The sequence below is a fragment of the Hippopotamus amphibius genome, chromosome 14 (genome assembly GCF_030028045.1).
Source record: "Hippopotamus amphibius kiboko isolate mHipAmp2 chromosome 14, mHipAmp2.hap2, whole genome shotgun sequence".
Taxonomy (NCBI): domain Eukaryota; kingdom Metazoa; phylum Chordata; class Mammalia; order Artiodactyla; family Hippopotamidae; genus Hippopotamus; species Hippopotamus amphibius.
Genome location: NC_080199.1, coordinates 76847651 through 76872422, shown reverse-complemented (window position 1 = coordinate 76872422; position 24772 = coordinate 76847651). Strand labels below are relative to the sequence as shown.

General features: G+C 46.3%; 1 protein-coding gene across 1 annotated transcript in view; it reads left to right on the top strand.

Moving 5' to 3' along the window:
• The window catches only part of LOC130835882 (phospholipid-transporting ATPase IB), a 416937-nt gene that overhangs the window by 275580 nt on the left and 116585 nt on the right, over positions 1-24772 (top strand). The window contains exons 28-32 of the mRNA XM_057707762.1: positions 2631-2753; positions 4595-4673; positions 20747-20808; positions 21349-21405; positions 22783-22890. Coding sequence (XP_057563745.1) covers positions 2631-2753; positions 4595-4673; positions 20747-20808; positions 21349-21405; positions 22783-22890 — 429 coding nt within the window. The remainder of the gene's footprint in view (positions 1-2630; positions 2754-4594; positions 4674-20746; positions 20809-21348; positions 21406-22782; positions 22891-24772) is intronic.

Sequence of the window (24772 nt, the reverse complement as noted above, 5' to 3'; positions counted from 1 at the left end):
TCTTAGTGTAGTAGAAAAGTTTGGATTAACTAATTGTGTTCTCATGACTGGCTATTTATAGGGAAAAAAATAAAATTGGGCTCCTTTCTTATCCAACATAAATAAATTAATTTCAGATAAATTGAGACATAAATCTGAGAAGTAAAACTGTAAAAATCCTGCAAGAAACTCCTGAAAACTTCCATAACCATAATTGGACATTGAGAAGCTATTCTTAACCATATAAAAATTAAAAGCTTTTTATATGGCAGAAGAAACCATAAAGAAATCTGGTAGACAAAAAGTGTATTTGGAGGAAATTTTATTATAACAGAAAGACAGAGTTGATAACTATGTACTCAAGAACTCTCAGAAAAGCTGATAAACCATGAATAGGAAATGGACAAAGAACCTGACTGGACATTTTGCAGAATTGCAAATCCTTATGTCCAACAAATACACAAAAACATGTGCATACTCACTGGTGGTCCCAGGAAATGTACATTTTTAAAGTACGAGTCAGCATCTTCAGTTTTTCAAGCTGGCAAGTATTAAATGGAATATAAGCATTACTGACAGGGAAGCAGGGAGAAGATTGTTGACCTTTGTGAAGGAGAGATAAAGGATGGGAACCTTTTCTGAAAGCAGCCAAGCAGCATCCTGTAAAGTTAAAATGCATGTATTTTTTTACCCCACGACCCTACCTCTGGGAATCCTTTGCATAAAAGATGAAGGATAGATGTTACAATATGTTCTAGGTGTTTATTGAAACTGGAAACAAGATGAACGCCTATGCATAGGTGATGGTTGAGAAAATACGGTCCATCCACACTGTGACTTATTATGTGAGCGTGAAAAAGGCTGCTCCAGGGTCAACTCAGAGAACTCGGGGACTTCCCATGGTGCATCATTTAGTGAGAGAAAAATATGATGGAGAAAATCTGTATGATGGCGTGTTTCTGTAAAAGAAGTAATGATCCCCGAGCAGCGCGTGTGTGTGTGTGTGTGTGGCGGGGTATGCTACAAGCTGGGTGAGAAATCTGGTAGGTTGTTAGCCTGGGGGTGTGGTGGGGGGAGAGGATTTGAAGTGGGTGGAAGGAGAAAGTCAAGTGAAAAAAGGAAAAGAAAAAATAAAGCTGGCCGTGCAGATAGTTTGCATTTATCTACTTTAGCCCGAACAGTGAAGGTGAGTTTATACACCGAGTGTGCAGTTTCTGAGATGTGCGGGACGTACCTTCCTCTAGCATTTGTTATTGTGAGACGCGAGGGCCACCACTCTGCATGTTTTTCTCCCCGAAATCCGCGGAATGTTGACATCCAGGGCTGTCTTCCTCTCTGCTCCCGGGTGCAGCTGGAGCCGGCGCGTCTGATGGGCCTCACCCCACCGCACCTCTGGTTGCCTTATCCCAACAGACTTGTAAAAGGCTGCCTCCTCTGGCCAGAGGTTCAGGCTCCCGGGAACTCACGTGCAGCCAGAGCTCTCATAGAGACACACACCCAGTTCCCACGGCCCCGAGAGCTTGCTGGGCTTGTGGGTACGGATTTGCTCGACGCTGATGCAGAGCGGAGAGCGGCCCCTGCGCACGCCCAGGGAGGAGGTGGCCCTCCCTCTGCCCCAGCCCCCGGGCTGGATGACCCGCTTGTTCCAGCCCGCGTCTTCAGCATCAGGCCTTCTCGTTCTAGAACACAAATACAAGCATGTCACACGCTCTAGAGGATAGGTCAAGGGAACCGTCTTAGGAAGCACCCCTGCCCAAGAGCTCGGCATCCCGGGAGGGCATTCTGTCTCCATCCTAGCCTTGTCTTGTGCCGTGTCCCCAGCCAACCGCCATCCTGGACCTTCTAGAGGTTCCCCACCAATGTACGGTGTGTGTGCCTCAAAGCTTTGTGACGGGTGCTCTTTCCATGGGGATGTTTCCCTCTGCCCACCTCCCACCCACATCCCTCAGCATCCTGCCAAATCCTGCAGGTCCAGCACCTTACAGGCCAGAGGCTGTTTGGTGCAAGCATCCTCCTGTGATCCCCCTCTCCTCCTGCATCCTCTCCCCTAGGAGTGACTTTGCAGAGCGCTCTCGTTTTATGTGTTTGATTACATGCCTGTCGCCAGCTGCCCGGTCCCCACCTCTGCAGCAGACGGAGCTCCTAGAGGTCAGGGACCTGCTTCTTTGCCTTCTTTCTTCTTCCGTTTTTAAATCGCTTTCTCCCTGGGGATTATCACAATATCTGGCCCGTCACGCATTCCCAGTAAAAGTCTGTCGAGCGAATAAGTGAAGTACTTCGTGCTTCCCGAAAAGTGAGTATAAAATCAGGGTGCGAGGTCGTAAACGGGGCCTCGGCACGCACAGGAAAACACCCCCACGCCGCCCAGAGGTCTCGTGGGAGGATGCCACGTCACAGGCCGTCTGCAGAGCGGGGCAGTTGTTACCCGAGCTCGATCTCTTGGCTAATCGGATATGTGGGATGCTGTGTTGCGCGCTCGGTGTTTTCATCTGACGCCGACGTTGCTTGCTGAGGGGGGCGTCCGGGGAGGCAGGCACCGCGGAACCCCGGCGTGGGCCTGAGCGCGCGTGACGTCACCACGTCGCCCTGAGGCGCCGGGCGCGCGCGTGTGCGGAAGGGCCTCTGCTGACGGCCCGCGGTCCTCTGCGCAGATCTTCACGGCGCTGCCGCCCTTCACGCTGGGCATCTTCGAGAGGTCGTGCAGCCAGGAGAGCATGCTCAGGTTCCCGCAGCTCTACAAGATCACCCAGAACGCCGAGGGCTTCAACACCAAGGTAGCGGCGCGCGGGGCCCCTGGGGGGCGGCCGACGGGCGGGGAGGCCCCGGGCCTGTGCCGGCATCGCCAGCGCGGTGAGCGCCAGCTGCCCGACGCAGAGGGGAGGGGCCGTCCCTTCCTGTTGAGTGACGCCTGCTTCTGCCTGGTGTGGGCCCCGATGACGATGTGGCCAGCGGCCCCCAGGCCCCAGGGCCTGTAGGATCCAATCCCACCCCACCCCACCCTCCAGCAGAGCCCTGTCACCCGGCACAGCCCTCCCGCCATCCCTGCCTGGTTCTCGGCGACAGGAAGTGCTCCTTGAGCCCGGGAGGAGGATTGGCCAGAGGTGGACACGGGGATCTGCTTAGGCCTGGGGGATCTCAGCCTGGAGCGTCAGGGGAGAGGAAGCATCTAGGCAGACAGGCAGTAGGCGACCCTGAGAGGAGCCTGGCCCGGGTGTCACAGGAGTCCCGCCCTCGGCAGCGGCCCGCCGGCCACGGCTAGAGGCGCAGCGGCGGGGCCCCCGGCCCGAAGGGGAGGCAGAGGCGCCCACGCGCTTGCCTGGCCGAGTTTTCGTCTCCGGTGTCTGTGCAGGAGGGGACTCGGAGGCTGGAACAGGGGCTCGGTGCCCAGCCCGGTTGAGACACCGCCCGCCGGTTGTGTGTGTGACTAGCCTACGGGGACACCCCCTGGGGCCTTCGTGAGGATGCCACGGGAGGCCTTGGTACAGAGCAGTCTCTGAAGGCTTCGTTTTGAGCCCGGTGTCGAGATTGTCTTCCTTCAGAGCTGCCTCCTGTTTGGGAGAGAGCAACAGGCATGTTCATGTCTGGAGAAAATACAAGGGACCCTGCTGCCTCTCGTGTTGTTCTATGCACAAGGAGCCGTGGATGACATTCTGTCGGTCCCTGTTCACTGTCTCTGTTGATGGGAAATGTGGCCTGTGTGTTCTGCACTGTTTATGTAAATCAAATCTGTGCTTTACAGAGTTGGAATTCAAAGGCTATGTAAGGTGGGAGGTAGGGAGCAGGCCCATTGGAAAGGCAGTGGAGCTGAGGGTGCTCGGAGACTGACTTGGGGGGGGGGGGGTGGCATACAGAGGGCAGGGAGGAGACAGAAAAAAATGAGCATTTAAAGTAGGAAAATCCCATATGTCTTATCATTTCTCATTATTTTCTGTTGCCCCATCACTACTTAAAATCAAACTATATGGCAATTCTCAGAACAATTTGTAGATTTTTAAGTACATTTGGTCTGGCTTTAGTAATTCTGTCATAATTGAAAAAGATGATTGAAGTGCATTTATGAAACTGTAATTTAGAAGAAACCAAGCTTCACGCTCTTCTGTTCGACCTTTCAGGTGTTAAAGAGAACTTTTAAATGTGAATGACATTCATCTATAATCCTAAAAACTGAAAAATTGAAGGGGAGGAATTTTTAGGGGTAAAACAAAAGTGTGAGCATGCTGTGTAGGGATTTACATTTTAAGTGTTTCTAATGCTTTCCAAAAGAACAGTTTCAATCTCTCCATTAACAGTTTGACCCAGTACTCCCTTTTTTGCATGATTATGTTGAATGAAATGTTGTCTTTCTTTCCATTCTAAAGGAAATGGGTCATCGTTTATTTTTCAGATGTGGATAGATTGTATATTGGCCTGTTTTTGTGTGAATATTTCTTTAGGTCTTTGTACTAGAGTAATATTATCTGGAGATAGCCTGGACATTTGTATGTAAAAATGAGGAAATTGGGTTTTTTTCACCTTCTGGAGCTGGGTCTCGAAGCCAGCATCCCTGACAGTGAGGGGCTTGTTGAGCCCACAGAGGTCAAAGTGTGGGCAGCCCCTGACTCTTATTTTCCCTTAGGTTTTCTGGGGTCACTGCATCAACGCCTTGGTCCACTCGCTCATCCTCTTCTGGTTTCCCATGAAAGCAATGGAGCACGGTAGGTAATGGCTTCATGATTCAACTCTCAGCAAGTAGCTTTGCAGCCCCTCGGTGCCAGTTGTTCACAGTTTTTTTCCCCAGTTCTGCATACCCAGAGATCACAGGAAGAAATTTCAGAAGAAAAATACAAGAAACATCTAATGAGAGCTAGCCTCGGATTTATAGCTTGTAGGTTTCACCCATTCTGGCTCTGAAAACCCATGTTCTTTCCAGGTGCCTGGAGAGTTTAAATACTAGGAATTCTAAACTTTATTTTTAATAACAATTTGAGTCAAGGATCTTGAAGAAAAGCACTGTACTGTAATGAAACATTGATGCCTCTTGTCCACGAGTTTGAAATTTTCTGTTAATTATAATACTTGGGCTTTCGTTTTCCAAGCCTGACATACCTCTGTGCCAAGGAACTCAGGTCTTGTGAGAGTTTCATTTTATACCCAGTTTTCTCAGAGTCTCCTTTCCTTTACATACACTTTTCAAGCAAACGTTTGAAGTTTGCCAGAGGACTGATTCTCCCGGTTGGTTTCAGTCTTACCTAAGCTGGAGGAGGGTGTATTTGTTCACACTTCTTAATACATCCAAAATGTGGCCTCTTAAAGAGACATACCTGTTAGTCTCAAAAAATGAAAACGTATTATATTACGAGAATGCTACTGTTTTACCCCTCTCAAATCATAATAATACCCCTGGGGAAATTACTCCATGTTGACTAGACAAGGCCTTTTATTGTTCAGAGAACCAAAGAATATAAAGTTCCCAAGCTTCTTTGTTTCTGCGTCAATGTTATTGTGCTTCAAACAGACATGATTCATCCTCACTGATGTGCTTTAACCTGTCATGTTGACAGTTAGAGAAGACGCATGCACAGCTAACGTGTGATACCCAAGACCTTTGCCCTCAGTTTCATCAGACACGCTTTTCCTGCAAGGATCCCTACGTCTCTAAATCAGAAAATAAAAGTTTCTGCTTCTAGTCCTACCCCCAAAGGGGCATTCTAATGGAATCATTTTCTTTGAATGATAAAGCTTTCTGTGATTCATCTTTACTCATAGTGGATTTAATGTATTTGAAACGGTTTTGTGAGTAAGGGCTTAACAAATATGAGTGTTGACTGTGGTTTGTTTTAGAAGGTCGGACAGTTTGGTGGTAAAGCAGCCATCATGGTGTCAGGCTGGACTGGGGTGGGAGGCAGTGTGTCTGGTGAGCCCAGGAACAGCTTGGTCAACAGAGGACCAAGTGTCCTCTGGTCCCCGAGCCCAGCCTTTCGTCCTTAGGAAGAGACTTGTGGACCGATCACAAGTACTGTCTCCAGACCCCCCCACTCTCTTATCTCAACGTTGACTTTGTCCCTCCATGCGCAGTGCTTGCCTTTGAACTCACAGAAGTTTGGCACGATGGTCGTTTACTTGCCCGCTCCAGAGGGAGCTAGCGTGGCCCCCGTCTGCAGCAGACCCGGTGGTTTTCTGATCTTGAGTCATGATTATGTGCTCTGAGAGTGTGGTTTGCAGTGTATGGTGGGATCGCTCTTGTTTACCTCGAGTCCATCAGGTAAATCCATTCACTCTCCTAATGTGGTCTGTATTTAAAAGGCGGTAGATGCCAAACAGTGAGTAAGTTACCTAAGAGCCATCACCAGGTAAATTTTGAGTTGGTTTCTATCACCTTTACCTGCTTCCCGCAGGTTAGCGTTTTGCGTAGCAGCCAAAAGGGTGATTTTTTCCCCCATTTTTAAAGTCATTATCACCATCATTGGCAGCGTCACTATTTCATCATATTTACTAAGCCTCTAGCAGAGAGGTTTTCTTTTGGTTGCATTGTAAACAGCAACCTTTTGAGTGAAACTGTTTATGGTGAAATAAATTGCAAACATTGAGTATATTAAGCAAAGAACAACAGAAGGCCCTTGGCGTTCTTGCATGTTCATGGGTGTCCTCTAATAAATGGAATGAATATTTTAGAATTCATTTCTAAATTCTCACTATTAGTACCCAGGAAGGTGATTACTGTTCCTTAGCCCTATTCACTTACGAGGTCTTTATGTCCGAGACACGGTGGTAGATCCTGAGGGTGGTGGGTAAATGAATCAAAGGGGATCTTAACCTTACAGGAGTTTGTAGTCTGGTAAGGGAATTGGGTGATTGTAGTACAAGGCAGAAAGTAGCTCTCAAGTGAAATAAAGGAAAAGTGCTCTCGGATTGCAGACGGCTGAGAGAGGGATGCCTTTCATTTGGGATGATTCATGGCTAATTTGAGGAGATAGTGTATAGGCTTAGCCTGGAAGTCCAGGCAGAGGGAGATGCAGAGGGTAGGAGGGAAGAGCCAAACGAAGGCGGTCAATTCAGGACAGATGCGGAGAGCTTGAGAAGTTCATCCCTTACCCGGTGGGAGGCAGGGAAAAGTGGGAGAAGGCAGGTGAAAGCTGGACTGCAGAGGGCTTTGAAGGCCACGTCAAGAAATCAGAACTTTATTTGGAGGCAGTGAACAGTCAGTAGAATTTAGATCGAGGGGAGTATTGTGGTCAAAGCAATGTTGGGGAAATGAATCCATTGTGTCTCATAAGGTGAATGGTAGAAGGCAAACTGGTGACAAGAATCCTAGCTAGGTCTCCGGCTGATCCAGGGGAGCTTAAGGAGGGTTAGACCCAGGGACTGGGTAGAGAGGAGGGAACATGTTTAGAGGAGAACTTATTCAGCAAAATCATGGCAGACCTATGCTGTGCAGGCGCCGAGGGTGCGGCGGATGTAAACGCTGCCTGTCTTGCTCTCGGGGGGCTTCTGTGAGATCAGAGCTGATGATCAGGAATTACACACGTAATTGCTTAATGCCCAGAGAGCTGTGTCCTGCAGGCTTCACGGGGAGCTTGTAGTAGCGGGACACAAGCTAGTCTAGTGGGTCAAGGAAGCATCTTCTCCAAGGAAGCGATACCTAAGTTCTTAAAAGATGGGTAGAGGGTGATCCAGTGGGAAAGGGGAGGTATGGGGAAGGGCAGGGAGAAAGAGCACTCCCGGCCGGGGCCACAGGCGCCCAGGGCCGGTGCTGCCGAGGCGCTGGGAGAGCCCGTGGGCCGTGGCGCCCAGAGGGGTGGGGCTGCAGAGGGGCTGGACTCGGGACTTTGTGCAGCCTCTGGTGAGCTTTTCTGGACACTGAGCATCTCTGACCAGTGAACCTCCCCACCACACACATACACACCGCTTTTTTCCCTGTTCTTGTGCAACTATGAGTCAAAACACGTCTGCACACATTTCCAGCATCCCCTTGGGTCTGCAGTGGCATCCCTCGTCAAGAGAGCTGTAGCACTGGGGGTGTTGGGTGGGGGTCAGATCACCAGAACCCAGTGGGCACTTTTGTCAGTGACGGGTTTGGGGTGGGACAGTTAAACCGTGGGACTTGCCTGTGAGGAAGCGAAGACCACTGTGTAGAAAAATACATACGGTCTGGCAGTCGCGTGGGTTTTTGTATGTTTGTTTGTTTTTTCAGTGGAGGGAAGGAAGTCAGAGGTGACAATCAAGAAAGCTTGCAAGAGGAGCCGGGATATGTCAGCTGATTTCATTATTTGTTCATGTGCTGATTGTCCTAAATATAAATGTGCTCCTGTTACACTTTGAATCGCCCCTTAGAAAGATGCATTCACCCCACTCCCAAAGAAGCGTAGGAACGTGGCACCAATTTGAGACAAACTGGGGCACTTTCAAAGCACAGGGACCCTGATCTCACAGAACAGCGCCTTCGGGCCCCTTCCAGCCCCAAGTCCTGCGGAAGCGGTCGATCAGATATGTGCCACACTCAGGGCCCTGAGGGCTTTGCTCCACCGGGGACTGAGGTCCACAGAGCAGCCTCGTTGCCTTGTTTCATGCTCTGTGGACTGTGTCACAAAGACAGTGGTGTCTATCAGGAAATTCTCTCCGGTCTCCATGGAGGGAGGCTTAGGTACATACAGTGCTGGTCCCTTCCCAGCGTCCTTGTTGGGAAGAAACGTTTCTGAGAAGGTGTGAGCCCATTGTTCATTCCTTAGGAAGCTTCCGAGAATTTTGCTTTGCTTATTTTTGCGTGGTTTTGGATAGAATTTTCAAAGCAGTCCTTGGCTGATGGAGTTTGTGATGATTCACTTCAATTTTCAAAATACATTTTTCCACTCCAGCAATTCTGTAAATCAGATTTCTTCCAACCATCACAACCTTACGCTCATGGCCATGGCTGGTGTGCAGCTCCCACCCTTTGATCTGAAACGTGATTTTAGGTTAAAACCAGAGACATCACCTTTGCAGGGACCGAAATTCATCAAGACCTTGGTGTTGGCCCACACTCAGGCTTTCCATTGGTGTATCCAGGCTGCATATTTGAGCAACCCTCCTTAAACTGGTATGTGGTTATTGGCAAAAGGACGTAAAATCCGTTTTGATTTTAAAAAAGGAAATTTTTAGATTTTTCTTGATGAAATTTAAGAGGGAGGTGATGGAAAAGAGAATATACTTAAGGATGTAGTTCCCAGCAGAGAAAAAGTCCTGAAAAAAAGTTTATTCTTGATTCTGCATGGTCCACACTCTGGAAACCATTCCCATCTCTTCCCAGAAGAAGAAATGCCATGTGGGTACTTACTATATTGGCAACTAATTAAGCAACAGGGTCTCTGAACATTTTTGGAGAAGGTTATTTTATACTTTTTAATAAATGTGCTACTGTAAGACGAGGCCTGTTCTAGAAACTGAAATAATAGTGCACATGTATAAAATGAGATGTAGGGTACTTCTCTCTGCCTGTGGCATTATTGGGTCATTTTAGCTTGAATGATTTATGACCTATATGTGTTACTGTAAGCTTGGTTATTTTATATCATGTAAGTTTCTTGTTAAGCTAAGTTGGGGCATGACTGCCATTGTTCTTTGAGATCGCAACTTCTTAAAATCAACTACTCATTCGTTTAAAAAAAAAAAAAAAAGATGAGCGTGTCCTCTGTGCCAGGCCAGTGTTGGCAGATGGTAGTGCACGTAACAGGCTAGTTCCCTGCCCTCGTGGAGCTTACACTGGACAAGGCAGGACCGAACAAAAAGGGTAACGAAAGGACAGCCAAGGTCAAATACAGTGCATCCTAAGGACCACTAACCTGGTCCCTGCTTTAAAGATTGCCTCCTGGAGGATGTGACAGCATAGTTGAAGGATGAGTAGGAGCGAGCTAGGAAAAGAGTAGGGAGGTAGAGGCCATGCTGCCCCCCTCCTGCCGCCTGACTGACCCTGGTGCTTCCCTGCATGGCCCTGCCTGACATCCCGTGTGTCCTGTTTCTAGGGACCCGTGAGTATAAACTGCTTCCTTCACAACCATCACATCTACGTCTATGTGTCTTCTGACCCCTGATTAAAACAAGCCCTTGTTCATCTCAATGCAGTGGGGCTACATCTGTGCAGGGCCCCTGGGTTCACCTTCAGCCTTCACGTGGGGACGGGAGAGGGCAGGCAGAAGACTTGCTTGCTCTTAACCTCCTCTGGCAGGAAGGGATCCATCACTTCTGCTCGCATCTGATTGGCGAGAACTAGTCACGGGGCCCTCCCTAGGTACAAAGGGCCGTGGAATGTTGGAATGTCATTAGACTATCCTCCTGGGAATGAAAAACAAGTCAGTGCCTACAAGCTGGCTGTTTCACGTTGGCAGGCAATCGAATTTACTTTCCATCATTTTTATTTCCGTTTTAAAAGTCTGTTTTTAGTAAACAAGAGTGAAGAAAGAGAGGTTGAAATCTGAGTTTCATATCCTTAACTTTATCCAGCAGAAATGTCACTAGGGAGGAGAAAATTCAGCAAAAGGCTTATGTAACCAGGAACTTCACCCAGCGCTGGTTATGAATGTAGTTATAACCACTAACGCTTGTATAAACTCTACCTGTTAGAAACTCTGTCCAACGGTTTATACCACTCTTTACTGAGAAAGGAAAAAATAAATTTTCTCTTATGAACACACAGCATTGGAAGCAGAAAGAATCATTTCAGCTGTAGTGCAGATGGTACAGACATCTGAGCAGGATGAGTTCTAAGCTTATTTGTAAGTTAGTTACTTGAAACTCGGAAGACATGCTCACTCTTGGTATGCGTCTGATACTAGCTGGTCGGCATGGTAGCTCCTCTGAGCCTCTGGAGTCTTAAGAGGCCCCAAGAGTGAGATGGGGAAGGAGAGCCTGTTAATATTCTGGAATCAGGGCTGCTCTGAACTAGTGCTGCCGTGAAGGTTCTAGAAGCAGACGTGTGGGAGGAGGAAAACAGGAGGAACTTGGCATCTGCTTTCCACCCCGAATTCTTGGCAGGTGCCCTGACGGGGAGGGAATGGTGCCCCTCCCCGCATCCTCCTGGCGGAGTCCTGTGGAGCGGGGTGCCTGTGCTTCTGAATCTGGGTGCTCCACGGATTCGTACTGCACTAAAACTGCACACGTACGTCCCCCCCATCTGTTTTCCTGATTATTAAGCCCTGTCTTCTCTGGCCTCACAGCACTAGACTCTCACTTAGTCCTCAGATTTTGCTTTTTCTTCAGAGCCCTTTCTGAATACGTTTTCGTGGTTTAGCTGGGCCATGATGTCTTATGTTCTATGAGCATTTAATTGGAATGGCATCTTTATATCAGTAGCCTAGCCCTTTGGAAGCGTCTGAGGTAAGTTCCTTGATCATTCTGTTTAGAAAACAAGACATACTTTTCTTACAAACCGTGGGTTTTCCCACGAGTATTTTCAGAAAGCTTTCTGCATGCAGCGCTTGGGGCCGACGCTACTCACGCGAGGGCCCACGTGGGTTTGTCCGCGTTGCTCCCACAGTCCGCTTTAGTGTCTGCGTTTCTAAACCTCGTTTGGCTAATCCTACTTCATGTCAGTCCCTGGATCCAACCAGATTTTGCAAATAATGTAAGTCTGGAAGAACAGGCTCAGCGCTGCTGTGGGTCTGGGGGTCCTGAAGCCACGGCCGTGTTGGCCTCTGAGAGGATGACTGCCGCTCAGGACGGGGCTTCCAGCTCTGGTGTTTTGTAATAACACTTTCAGTGTGTATGGTCAGTGCCAGTGTTCTATCAGGTTTTACACCACACGTGGCCTCAGCAGGTTTTTCTAAATGAGACGCGGTATTTTATCCAACAAAGCAGTTGGGAAACTTTCCCTCTTTCGGGTTCTTTACTCTGTGGAACTGCTTCCCTGGACCTTTAGTCCAACCACATGTCAGCTCCCCTCTGGGTGGAGCTGATCCTCAGAGGGCTGGGTGACCTCATATCCGAGGCCCTGCCCTCTGCCCTGGCTCTGCTGAGCCTCTGTGTGCTAATGATGGGTTTCTGCTGGGAAATGCTCCGCGTGCTGCTGGGTAACAAAGGTGTGGTGAGATCACCTCCTCCCTCTGCACGTTGGGCGGATCTCTTTTACAAGGACCTTTCTAGAAGCTGGTGTGGTCCGGTCCCCGCTGACCTCGCCGTCCTGGCACAGACCCCTGAGGTGCTCCCATTCCCCCACCCCACCCTGTGCATCTCATGGTTGGTTCCGCTCCGGCAGGGCAGGAGCCCACCTGCATGCCTCTCTGCGGGCTGAGTCCTCTTTTGCCTGACCTGTCCTTCCCTCTCTCGCCCCCCTTCTCCTCAGTACCCGTCTGTACCACCCCATGCTGCTGCATCTGCAGTAATCTTCTTGTTCTTTTTTACATAGATGGTGGATAAATCATGTTCTGAAGGCCGGTTTAGGGACCCAAGGACTCACCTTAGTTTGGGGGTTCTTTTTCTCCTATCAAAAAAAAAATCACTTGAGATTTTACATATCCGGTTAAAATGAAAATAGCTAAACTACAGGAGTGTTCTCCTGAGTAGAGTGGTAGAATCATAACAGTTAAGATTAAACAGTTAACCATTAACTGTTAACCATAATCATTATTCTTAACAGCTAACTGTTGAGATTAAACAAAGTGGGAAGAAATAATTGGCAGTAGTGTGCTTCAGGAATAAACTGGACAGTCCAGACAGGCTTTTCCAGCCTTGAATTATCAGCAAGCTGTAGCCTATTAATTTGTTCATCCACCAGTGATGGTTTAGGACTTAGGATCTTTTCTTCAGGAGAATGTTATTGGCACATTTTAACAAGGAATGATGCCCACAGGTACTTGCCTCTAAACATCTGAAATATAACCTTTATGAGAACACTCTATCCAGAGGGAATTTCCCCAGCAGGGTGGCAAAGCAATGACTTATGACTTATTCAGAGGATGCTATCTTTTCCAAGGCTCTTGGCGTGTCCCAGAATCTCAAGTTAGTTTGGGAGTTTCTCCTCCAAGGAATAAATTATTTCCAAGCGGTATTAGTTTTGTTTGGGGCAGGAGACAGTCGTAAGCAGAAAACTAAAATGCAGTGTTGAGGTATCCTTCCAAAATGAGGAGCTGAAATCGTAGGGTTGTCCTGGCTTCACTGAAAATTATCTTAAGTATATTCAGATTAACTCAAGTGCAAACATGTTGTTTAATGCCAGTAGCATTTTACTATCATGGCAAGGTAGAAATTTATGCATTATAAAATTCTAGAAGTTACGGTTGGATGATATCCCTGGGTTTCGCTACCTGTTTCTTCTGTTCATGCCAGATTTCCAGCATGGTGGTCCATGATCTTAAGGGTCTCCATGGAGATGTTCCCTTCATCAGTGAGCTCCCAGTCCTGGAAGTAATCACAGAGTTGCCCCCTTTAAAGGTCATCAAGCGATGGCAGTTGTATCCCTTTGTACCAAGCCATCACCCTGTTTCTCTGCTGTTGAAAGCACTCTCCTCCTCGGCCTGACCACAGAGGAGGGGTTCCCTTCATTAGCCACTCTTATTTTGGGGTGTATTCTCGGTACTTATTCGAGCTCCTCTGTTTTCTTTCCTCTAGTGCTGTGATTCTCAATCTGGGGACTTTTTCCCCCAGGGAACACTGACAGTGTCTGGAGGCGTTTGGGATGCTGCCACACATCCTACAATCACAGGACAGCAACCCCCCCCCCCCCGCCCCCCGCCAGCTAAGAATTAACCTGGAAAAATGTCAGTAGTGCTGAGGTTGAGCCACTCCGGACGAATGAAATCCCCACCCTCACTCAGAACACAAGGTCATGTGTCTCCCCGCACTTGTGTCCTGGGTGGCACAGAATCACTGGCGTGTGAATCTCACTTTCTTTCCACCTCATGTCTTTCCTTGAGAGTTCCTCCCCTTTAGGTGTTGGTATTTTAAAAGAGTTCTTCTTAGTCTGATTATTTCTCCCCCTTGAAGTTGTTGTCTTTTATTGCTTGGGGTCCATTTTTCTAACTCGGTTAGTGAAAACACTCTTATTTACAAAGTTTACAGTTTCTCACTAAGTGTGTGACCTTGCATGTCATTTAGCTTCTCTTTGCTGCCCCAGTTTCCTCATCTGAAATATGCAGGTCATAATACCATCTCATAGCATTGCTAGAGCATTAAAGGAGTATTACATCGATGAGTGTTGCATGTTAGTAATGCTATTAGTGCTATGTTAGCATTACCTATATTAGTAAGTGTACTCACGTAGGTAAAGTGCTTACAGCGGAGCCTGTCGTATACTTAGGAACTTGTGTTATCTGTTTTCCATGTGGAATTAACCATGTCTAACAGTTTTCTGTTCCTTAAGTATATCCTTAAAGTATGAAACACATTCTGAGCCCTTCATTTTTAGACAAATTCTTTGTAATTTAATTTCTTTTAGCACATGAAATATGCTGCCCAACGTTTGAAATACTACTATCAAAAGGAAATTGAAAAGTTGTCAAACCATCATTTGTAACCCTCGGTTTTCAGCTGGGTCTCCTGACCCCTTGAACGCTTCTGTCTGATCAGCGTCTTCTCTAGAGCCCGTCAGGCTTCATGTGGGTAGAACTCCAGGGCCCTCAGATCACTGCTCTTCTCAATTGAAAGTCTTTTCTTCATTCATGAGCACATAGGATGAGACTGAGGATAGGGAATCCATCCTGAGCTAAAATGAACGGAATGAAGCTCTGAAACTCTCAGGTTTCTACCACTGAGTCCCTGATTAGCAGCTAAGAGTGTGGACCTTAGAACCTTAGCATTTTCTATCTAAAAGAACCTTAATGATGATGGTGGTCTGACAGAATGCCCCCATTTTATGGGTGTGGACACTGAGACCCAGAACCTAAAATGTTAAAATACTAAATCAGGGCAGAGCTGGAACAAGAGAGCAGGGCTGAACAAGGTCTTCTCACTCTCATCTCTGGGAGTTTTTTCTACTAAACCAGCTGCTTCTCTCCACCTCATTTTTCCAAGTATCCTTTTGTTTCTCTTCCTAATAGCAGCATGCTTCACTGCTATCTCTTCTTCCTGTTGTAAATTTCAGACACTGATCACATGGTACCGAGTTCTCATGGGCCACCCTTTTCATCAGCGTTCCTATGTTACTGTGACTGAGTGAATGATGACACCGCTCACCTTGTACCCAGACCCACAACCTCGAAATCTCCCTTGATTCTTCAGATTCTTTCTCACTCCCCTCCAAATCAAAAACAAATCCTGTCATCTCTATGTTCAGAACATGTGTCGAAAGCTGTCACTTCTTTCTGCCTCCAGCATAGCCCCCTGGCCTGCAGTGTCCACTAGGCCTTCTGTGATGATGGAGACGTCCTGTGTCTGTACTCTCCAGGACCATAGCCAAGAGCCTCTGAAACATGGCTACATCTCCAGGACCATAGCCAAGAGCCTCTGAAACATGGCTACATCTCCAGGACCATAGCCAAGAGCCTCTGAAGCATGGCTACGTGTGATCGAGGAACTGAGTTTTTTAAATCGTGGATTCATTGATATGTAATTTACATACCATACACTCATCCATTTCAAGTGTACAGTTCTGTGATTTTTACTGTATTCACATGGTCTTGCAACTATTGCCTTAATCAATGATCAAGCATTTTCATTGCCCCCAAACAAAACTCCATACCTATCAGCTCCCACTCCCCATTCCCACCCAAACACTCTCCGCCCCTGCAACCACTAATCTACTTGCTGTCTCTGTAGATTTGCTTATCCTGGACATTTCACACACCTAGAATCATACGATATTTGGCCTTTTGTGTCTGGCTTCTTTCACGTAGCCTAGGATTTTCAAAGTTCACCTGTGTTGTGGTGCGTACCAGTGCTTCACTCCTTTTATTAGCTCCATGATGCTCCATTGTGTGGATTTTCCACATTTTATCCAGTCACCGGCAGATGGACATTCAGCTGTTGTGGTTACTGCTGCTGTCAACAATCATGTACGAGTTTTTGTATGTTTCATGTTTTTTTTTTTTTAAGAAAATTTATTGAGATACAGTTAACAGACAATAAACAGCATATATTTAGAGTGTACAATTTGGTATCCCAATCTCCCAATTCATTCCCCCCCAACCTTTCCCGCTTTCCCCACTTGGTGTCCATGTGTTTGTTCTCTACACCTGTGTCTCTATTTCTGCCTTGCATTTTCTCTTTCATAGTTGTTAGCATTTGCCTTGTGTATTGAGGTGCTCCTATATTGGGTGCATATATATTTATAATTGTTATCTCCTCTTCTTGGATGGATCCCTTGATCTTTATGTAATGTCCTTCCTTGTCTCTTGTAACATTTTTTATTTTAAAGTCTATTTTATCGGATATGAGTATTGCTACTCCAGCTTTCTTTTGATTTCCATTTGCATGGAATATCTTTTTCCATCCCCTCACTTTCAGTCTGTATGTGTGCCTAGGTCTGAAGTGAGTCTCTTGTAGACAGCATATATATGGGTCTTGTTTTTGTATCCATTCAGCCAGTCTCTGTCTTCTGGTTGGTGCATTTAGTCCATTTACATTCAAGGTAATTGTCGATATGTATGTTCCTATTACCATTTTCTTAATTGTTTTGTTTTTGTTTCTGTAGGTCCTTTTCTTCTCTTATGCTTCCTGCTTAGAGAATTTCCTTTAGCATTTGTTGTAGGGCTGGTTTGGTGGTGCTGAATTCTCTTAGCTGTTGCTTGTCTGTAAAGCTTTTGATTTCTCCGTCGAATCTGAATGAGATCCTTGCTGGGTAGAGTATTCTTGGTTGTAGGTTCTTCCCTTTCATCACTTGAACTATATCATGCCACTCCCTTCTGGCTTGCAGAGTTTCTGCTGAGAAATCAGCTGTTACCCTTAAGGGAGTTCCCTTGTATGTGATTTGTCGTTTTTCCCTTGTTGCTTTTAATAACTTTTCTCTGTCTTTAATTTTTGTCAATTTGACTACTATATGTCTTGGTGTGTTTCTCCTTGGATTTATCCTGCCTGGGACTCTCTGCACTTCCTGGACTTGGGTCGCTATTTCCTTTCCCATGTTAGGGAAGTTTTCAACTATAATCTCTTCCAAGATTTTCTCAGGTCCTTTCTCTCTCTCTCGTCTCCTTCTGGGACCCCCATAATGCGAATGTTGGTGCGTGTAACATTGTCCCAGAGGTCTCTTGGGCTGTCTTCAGTTCTTTTCACTCTTTTTTCTTTATTCTTTTCCACATTAGTGATTATCTTTTTTCTTTATTCTTTTCCACATCAGTGATTATCACCATTCTGTCTTCCAGGTCACTTATTCGCCCTTCTGCCTCAGTGAATCTGCTATTGGTTCCTTCTAGTGTATTTTTCCTTTCAGTTATTGTGTTGCATATCTCTGTTTGTTTGTTCTTTACTTCTTCTAGGTCTTTGGTAAACTTTTCGATCTTTGCATCCAGTCTTTTTTCAAAGTCCTGGATCATCTTCACTATCATTATTCTGAATTCTTTTTCTGTAAGGGTGCCTATCTCCTCTTCATTTAGTTGTTTTTCTGGGGGTTTATCCTGTCCCTTCATCTGGTACAAAGTCCTCTGCTTTTTCATTTTTCTGTATCTTTCTGTGGCTGTGGTTTTCAGTTCCGCAAGACGAAATACTGCTGATACTGCTTGATACTGCTGTCTGCCCTCTTGTCAAGTTTTTGTACGTTTCATGTTTTTCTCTCTCCTGGGTGTGTACCTAGAAGTGGAATCACTGGGTCATGTGGTAACTAGGCATAACCTTTTGAGGAAGTGCCTGACAGTTTTCTGTGGTGTCAGTGATTTGACGATCCCCCCAGCAGTGTCTGAGGGTTCTGATGTCACCACGTCCTCACCCCTTCTTGTTATTCTCTATCTTTTGCATAGCCTCCCTGGTGGGTGTGAGATGATATCTCATCATGGTTTGGGTTTTGAATTTCCTTGGTGTCTGGGATGGTGAGCATCCCTTCTGGACTTGGACATCTGTGTATCTTCTTTGGAAACATTTCTATGCAGAGCCTCTGCCCACTTTTAAACTGAGTTGTCTTTTTACTGTTGTTGAGTTGTAAGAGTTCTTTTTGTATTCTGGTTACAGATTCCTTATCAGATAAATACTTGCAAATATTTTCTCCATTCTGCAGGTTGTCTTTCACTTTCAGGATGGTGTCCTTTGAAGCACAAAAGTGTATAATTTTGATGACGTCTACTCTATCGGTTTTTCTCTTTTGTCACTGTGCTTTTGATGTCAGCCATAAAGATTTAATCCTGTGTTTCATCCTAAGAGTTTTTTGGCTTCGGTTCTGTGGTCCATTTTATGTATCCAATTCAGAGGCATTACATTCAGAATGTTTGCAGCCATCACCATAATCTATTCCAAAATCTCTTCATCACCCTAAATTGAACATCTTTACACTTACTGCGGTAAGTCCTCTTTCTCCCCTCCTCCCCAGCCCCTAGCAGGAACTGAATTTTTTATTGTATTTTAATTAATTTAAATGTAAACAGCAGCTCGAGGCTACCGTGTTGGACCCAACTCTGCAGGCCACCCACATCATCCTCCTGGATGCACTGCTGCAGTCCTTTCTAAACTGGAGCGGCATCTGTTGTTGCTCTGCTTTTGGTCGTCCAGGACCTGTTCTCCCATAAATGCCGGACTATTCCCTTAAGAACATAACTCATACCACTTTACTCTCCGCTCAGAATCTTCCAGTGGTTTCCTGTCTGTCGTGCTGAACAGAGAAATTCAGACTCCTCGCCGTGACCTACGTTAACTGGCCCCTTCTCACTGTGTGGGCGCCCTCCCCAGTGTCTCCAGCCAGTCTGGCCTCTGTGGTGGTGTTTGAGCGCACCCACTGCTGTCTGTGTTCAGACTGTTGGCCATTCCTCTGCCTGCAACCCTCTCCCCCAGATGTTCACGTAACTCCCTCCCTCCAGCTATTCCCATCTGCTCAGATGTGACCTCCTCAGGGATTTTTCCAGAACTCCCCATCTAACATAGCAGACCTGCGTCTTCATGGCTCTTGTTACACCCGACATTTTATTGTGTATCTATTTGTATGTTTCTGTCCGGTCTCCCTCACTGTACTGGGAGCTTCACAGACACAGGGATCTTGTCTCCCCACTTCCTGTAACAGCACCTGCATAAAGTAGTCTTTAAATAAATATTTGTCATGTAAATAGAAGACTAATGTTACCCCTTTCATGGCATTCATCTATGTTAAAATCAAAGAAATGGTCTCCTGTCTTATCTCAAGTGTTTCTTTATTGAGGCTTTTCTTTAAAAGTGTCATTTTTATTATTAAAACAATCTTAGGACCAGTTACTAAAATGTGAACCCTTACAGGTTTTTTGTTTGTTTTTCTTTTTTGTTTTGGCCGAGCCATGCAGGATGTGGGATCTTAGTTCCCCAACCAGTGATCTAAGCTGCGCCCCCTGCATTGGGAAGGGGTCCTGAACCCTCACAATTTTGAATAGCTGTTTGCTAATACATCAGCTTGTGGCCTTCTTGAGCTTAGTTTAGACTCTCCTTTGCTTTTCTGATTATTGTTTTCCTTCCTTCCTTTTTAACAAAGTCCTGCCTAAGTTTTGTTTCTTTTCAGGTCTCCCCTAAGCTTTGAGATTAATCCTTCTCAGGTCAGTGGCCACCCTAGGATAACCCTCACAGTCCCCAGGAGCAGCCCCTCAGGTTAGGCCAGTACCTAACGCAGCCCGTGGTGTCCTTTGCGGGTCCACCTGTCTTATCCACAAATGCACTTACCTAGAATCAGGGGGAAGGACCTGCCCTGAGGCTGGATCCAGGGCCCCATGATGACCAGGTTTTACCCACCATGCTGCTTGATCCTTACGGTGTTTGAGAAAACTAAATAGTCCTTGATTCTTTAATAAGAGTCGGATTCTTCACAAACAGATGGTAAGTTGGTGAGCCCAGATATGTGTGTACAGTAGCCACTGGGTTGGAAATTTGAACATAAGAATCCCTATATGCTTGGCCTGGAGGCCACAGATCTCATCTGAGTATAAAGGGAAATAACAGGAAATTGGGCAGTGTCACCCAAAGAAACTATTTCTGACCTTAAAACAGGTTTTGACCCGTCAGGGTAAAAACCAGACTTTTCCCAGCAGGCCAGCTGATTTGACCTAGACCATTCTCTCAGAGTTCTCTCTTAGTGATTGGTATGTTTGCTGTAATAGTCATCCTTAAGAAGGAGAAACTGGAAAAGCTACAAAATTAGAGCTTCAGAATCCTCGTATTGTCTGGGCGTCTCTCGTTGGATTGCTTGCATTCACCCGTTTATAGACTCCAGAAGTTCGTCTAGAAGTTGGTGGGGACCATGAGTAGTGGCCACCCTTTAAAACTCTGAGTTCAGTGACCATGAACTCATTTTCTGCCATGTAGTTCTCTTCTGCTATTGGCCCATAATTCCAATTTAGCAAAAATGAAAGACGAATAGTAAATGATCACATGGAAAAGGTCTAATCCTGGTGCCCACATGGATAGATTAATACGTTTTTATTCTATTCCTTCTTCTAACCCACAAAAGGGAGGTTGTCATCTGTCTGAAAATGTAAATGTTAGCACAGATCAAGCATTTGGTTGTTTGGTTTGTTGGAAACCTGATTTTGTTTGTTTGCTTCATTTGGCGAAAATATAAGTTGAAAAAATTTAGAATTAGAAAGAGGAGGCATTAGAATCACAGCCAATGGAATTTTCAAAATTCCCTTACATTTTGATAAATGTCTCTCAAGTTCTGTTTTTACATTCTGAGTAAAATAGATTGCAGTGCTCTGCTCCGGAAGGTAATTGTAACCTCTGTGTTTTTCAGATACTGTGTTGGCCAATGGTCATGCCACAGACTATTTATTTGTTGGAAATATCGTTTATACAGTAAGTTTACCTGTTTATTGAGTCTTTCTTAAGTGGTACATGTGTGGGTTTTGCCTCACTCTTTATGTAAGGCATTCATTATTATGATTTATTTCAAATCTTTAAACTATATGTTATAGATTTCTTGAAGCTCAGAATAGTTGTGAAATGCTTACCTCGTGTTTGAGTGAAGATTGCGCAGAGTTAAGATTTCTAGACAGGTGATCAGCGGATTTCCCCGTTCTTCAGATGACTGTTTCACATCTACTGTGGGAAAACAAAAAACAAAAACAAACAAGAAAAAGAACACCAAGGCAACGTGATTTCTCCCAAATCTTCCAAGCTAAGGAAAGGGCAAAGTAACTAAAATGAGGGCTTTTCTTAAAAGAAACCTGCCTGTAAGTTTCCTAAAATTGACCCCTAGGGAATTAGCTGCCAAGTTGGCACTTTCAAAGTCCAGCTGCCGTGGAGAAGCTGCCTCTGGGGAGGAGGTGGGATTTCTTCTGGAAAGTGAAAATAAGTGAGGTTAACGCACTTCCCAAATTCCTCTTTCTTTCACAGTATGTTGTTGTTACTGTTTGCCTGAAAGCTGGTTTGGAGACTACAGCTTGGACAAAAGTAAGTTTTCTCTAGTATTATTTCTCTATCCACTATAGATTTTTTTTTTTTTTATGGTGTACTATCTTTTGAAGCCCCAGGAAAACAATAAGCAATATCTAGCTGTCTTATTTTAAATTTTGCATGTAAAAATTGTGGTTTGATCTTTAGCAGGGCACATTTTCAATCCAAAGTCCCCTGATGGTACATTTGCTGGGCACTTAATACACCTCTAAGCTGTTAACAGTCAGCTCACTTCCAGTGTATGTGTGCATTGTATATAAAAAAAAAGTTACACACACAAAGAAAATACAGAAGGACAGAAAGGGGAATTTTTAACTTCCATAATTTTACCACGAAGAGATAGTTACTATTAACATTTGCTGTATAACCTTCCAGACTTCGTTCTCTGTGAATAATAAGACAGTGCATTATCGAACGTAGTCTTATAGTCTGTTTTCACTTAAAAATATATCATAAAATTTTCCACACCTTAAAATATACTTCTACAAAGTCCTAGTTCATGATTGAAGGGTATTGAGCTTTATCAATATCTCATCCCTTACTTAATCAGTTCCCAATTTTGGACATTTCGGTTATTTCCAGCTTTTGAAGATTATGGCCAGCGTTTCATGTCTGTCTCTGCTGTTTACAAATTCTGTGCTGATTAAATGGGGGAGGGGTGAGAGTTGCAAGTGGCAGCGGGGAACTCCCTAAGAGACAGAGGCAGTGAATCCAAGGGAGAGGGGATGGTAGCTTAGCCTGTGGCGTTAGAGGAGGCAGTGAGCAGTGGTCAGGTTTTTTGAAAAGCTGACAGAGGCTCGTGATGGATTAGATCATAGAGTGTGGCCGAAAAGAAGTCACGGGTCATCCTCTCAAGAGGACAAAGGAGAAAAAATTCACAACTCAGTAGATGCTCCAAGTGTTGTCATTAAGGTGTACATCCATTCCAAATTTTTTTAAAGTTCTTTGGAAAATGGGAAGAATAATCAAAGTCCCAAAATGATAAATAAACCCATCTGGTTCGTTTTGTCTGTCCAGCGCCCTCTTCCTAGATCAGTGAGACCTTGTTTATTCAGCCTCGGGTTGGAGCGAACACTGGTGAGGGACAGAGAGGGGCCTCGTGGCACCTACAGGACGGGTCTGCAGGACGGTCGGCGGTGGTGGCAAAGCCCTTTCCTCTTCAGGGTCGTTTGGGGCCACTAGTTACTTCAACTCATTGTTAAACACTCTGAGACAAGAAAATTAGAACGACCAAACTCTCCAGTGACCAGTGACCCGTAGAAATCTCTCCATAAAGGAAGGTGGCATGGACCCGGGGCTCCTGCAGCGGGTGGCGTTCAGGTGGCTCCTGGGCCGGCAGAGAGCCCTTGCCTGAGCGTCTGTTTCCTCCTGCAGTTCAGTCACCTGGCCGTCTGGGGAAGCATGCTCATCTGGCTGCTGTTCTTTGGCATCTACTCGACCATCTGGCCCACCATTCCCATCGCTCCGGACATGAGAGGACAGGTCAGTGCTGCTAACTGTGAGCGGGCGTTCCGCGTCTCAGGACGGGGTGGCGTGGCTTGCTTCCGTCAAAACGTGTCAGGCAGGAAACACCAGGTCAGAGCCCCTGGAAGAGGTTGTGCAGGCCACGGAAACAGCATTGGAAGTTTTAACCGTTATGTAAACTGTGGACTTAAATCCTCTGACCTACCCAGTGCCTCTACCTTTCCTTAATGAGTTGCGTGTTAATTACAGTTCTCATGTGTACAGTTCACGGACTTGGAAAACGGGAGATGTTTTGAGCTGTTCATGGTTGTACTGATTGCAGTTTGGATATTGGGTATTATTATACTTTGATTAGTTGATAATTAGTCACCTGTGAAAGATAGATCTAACCTCTCTATTAACCGGATCATTCATTAACCACAGTATCTCATTGTTCATCTCTTAACTGGAGAGGCTGACATTGAAGACCTTTACACTTGGTTGGATTTTTTTTCCATCTTTTGTATTATCTTTGTCCACTGTTTGAGATGGAACCATCACCACTGACACACTGGGTCTTAGGATCCCGCAGGATCGGGTGTGGAGAGGAGCTTGAAAGCCCTGAGTTCCAAACCCCCGCAGTTTACAAATGAAGCTGTAAATTTTGTTGCATAGGGAAATTTTTCAGGGTTTACAAAAGAATATGTGATTGGTAGGAAGAGACACAGAATGTTTGTGAAGACACTGCGTTTTCTTTTTTCTTTACATCTGAACTCCTTTGGAGGCCTCTGTGCTGGCGGTCCCTGACTGGGTGTGTCCCTCTTCACAGGGTGGGCAGTCGTGGTGCAGGGGCAGCGTGCCAACTCTAGTCCATTCACTGGGTTTCCAGGACCCCGAGTCTTTCTCCCACACGGCCAGAAGCCCACTTGACAGGCCTGCCTGGTTCTCTCCCCAGATCCAGGCCCGGCTCACACCCCTGGGCCGAAGGGCAGCTGCTTGCAGGGGGTGTGGCCGGGGTCCGCTGGGGGCTTGCTCTGGGACAGCCACCTACGTTCGCATGAGAACACTCGTGCCGTGGGTCAGAACCAAGCGTGGGAAGAGGAGGACTGTGGGTCTGGGGGCTTCTGTTGGTCCCTGCCCCACGGTTACATGTTGTGGGGGCAGGCCCCTGCGTGGCACGTGGGGCCTCACTTACTCTGCAGAAATGAGCGCACGCTCTGGGTCTCCCCAGGTCTGGATACGTGCCCAGCAGCTGTCCCGTGCGAGGCCATCCAGGGCAGGCTGCTTGCCTGTTTCACTTGGTGAATCTGGTGACGTACCCCAGGGCGTCTGGGACCTCGTCTGAGTGTGGGCGCTAAGCAGACGGACGTGTCCTGCGGGGTGGCTTGTGTGCATCTTTGCCTTCTGTAAGGCATGAGGACAAACACGTAACACACTTTTCAGTTCCTTCCCAAATCCAGGCGATAGAGGAAATTATAGGGCATGGGATGAATCAAGAAGATCGTTGTGTAGCAAAACGAGCATCTCCCAGCAGAGATACTTCGCACACGTGAATCAGTTATATTTGAAAGCAAGAAAGTATCCACAATGATGGTCACTTGTAAGCCTTGGTGCCTAGAATATCTGCTTCCTCTTTCCTTCTGGTTAAGGATGGATGTGGCCTGATGAATATTTCATTGGGGGGATTTTGTGGTGCAGGACAGTGAAAGGGACAGCGGCCAACTGCTGTGGACAGTTTCCAAAATTAGAGGCCAGTCAGCCGACGGGTGACTGGCGACAAAGCCCACTCCTTTGACAGCCCCTCACAGTGCCCTCCACAGAGGGGTGGTCGAGTGACCCCTCTGTGTATGCTGGCACCAGGGCCTCCAGTTCAGACGTGCATGAGGTAGGCTGGGCGCCAGCCCACCTGGAGGCGGACTTT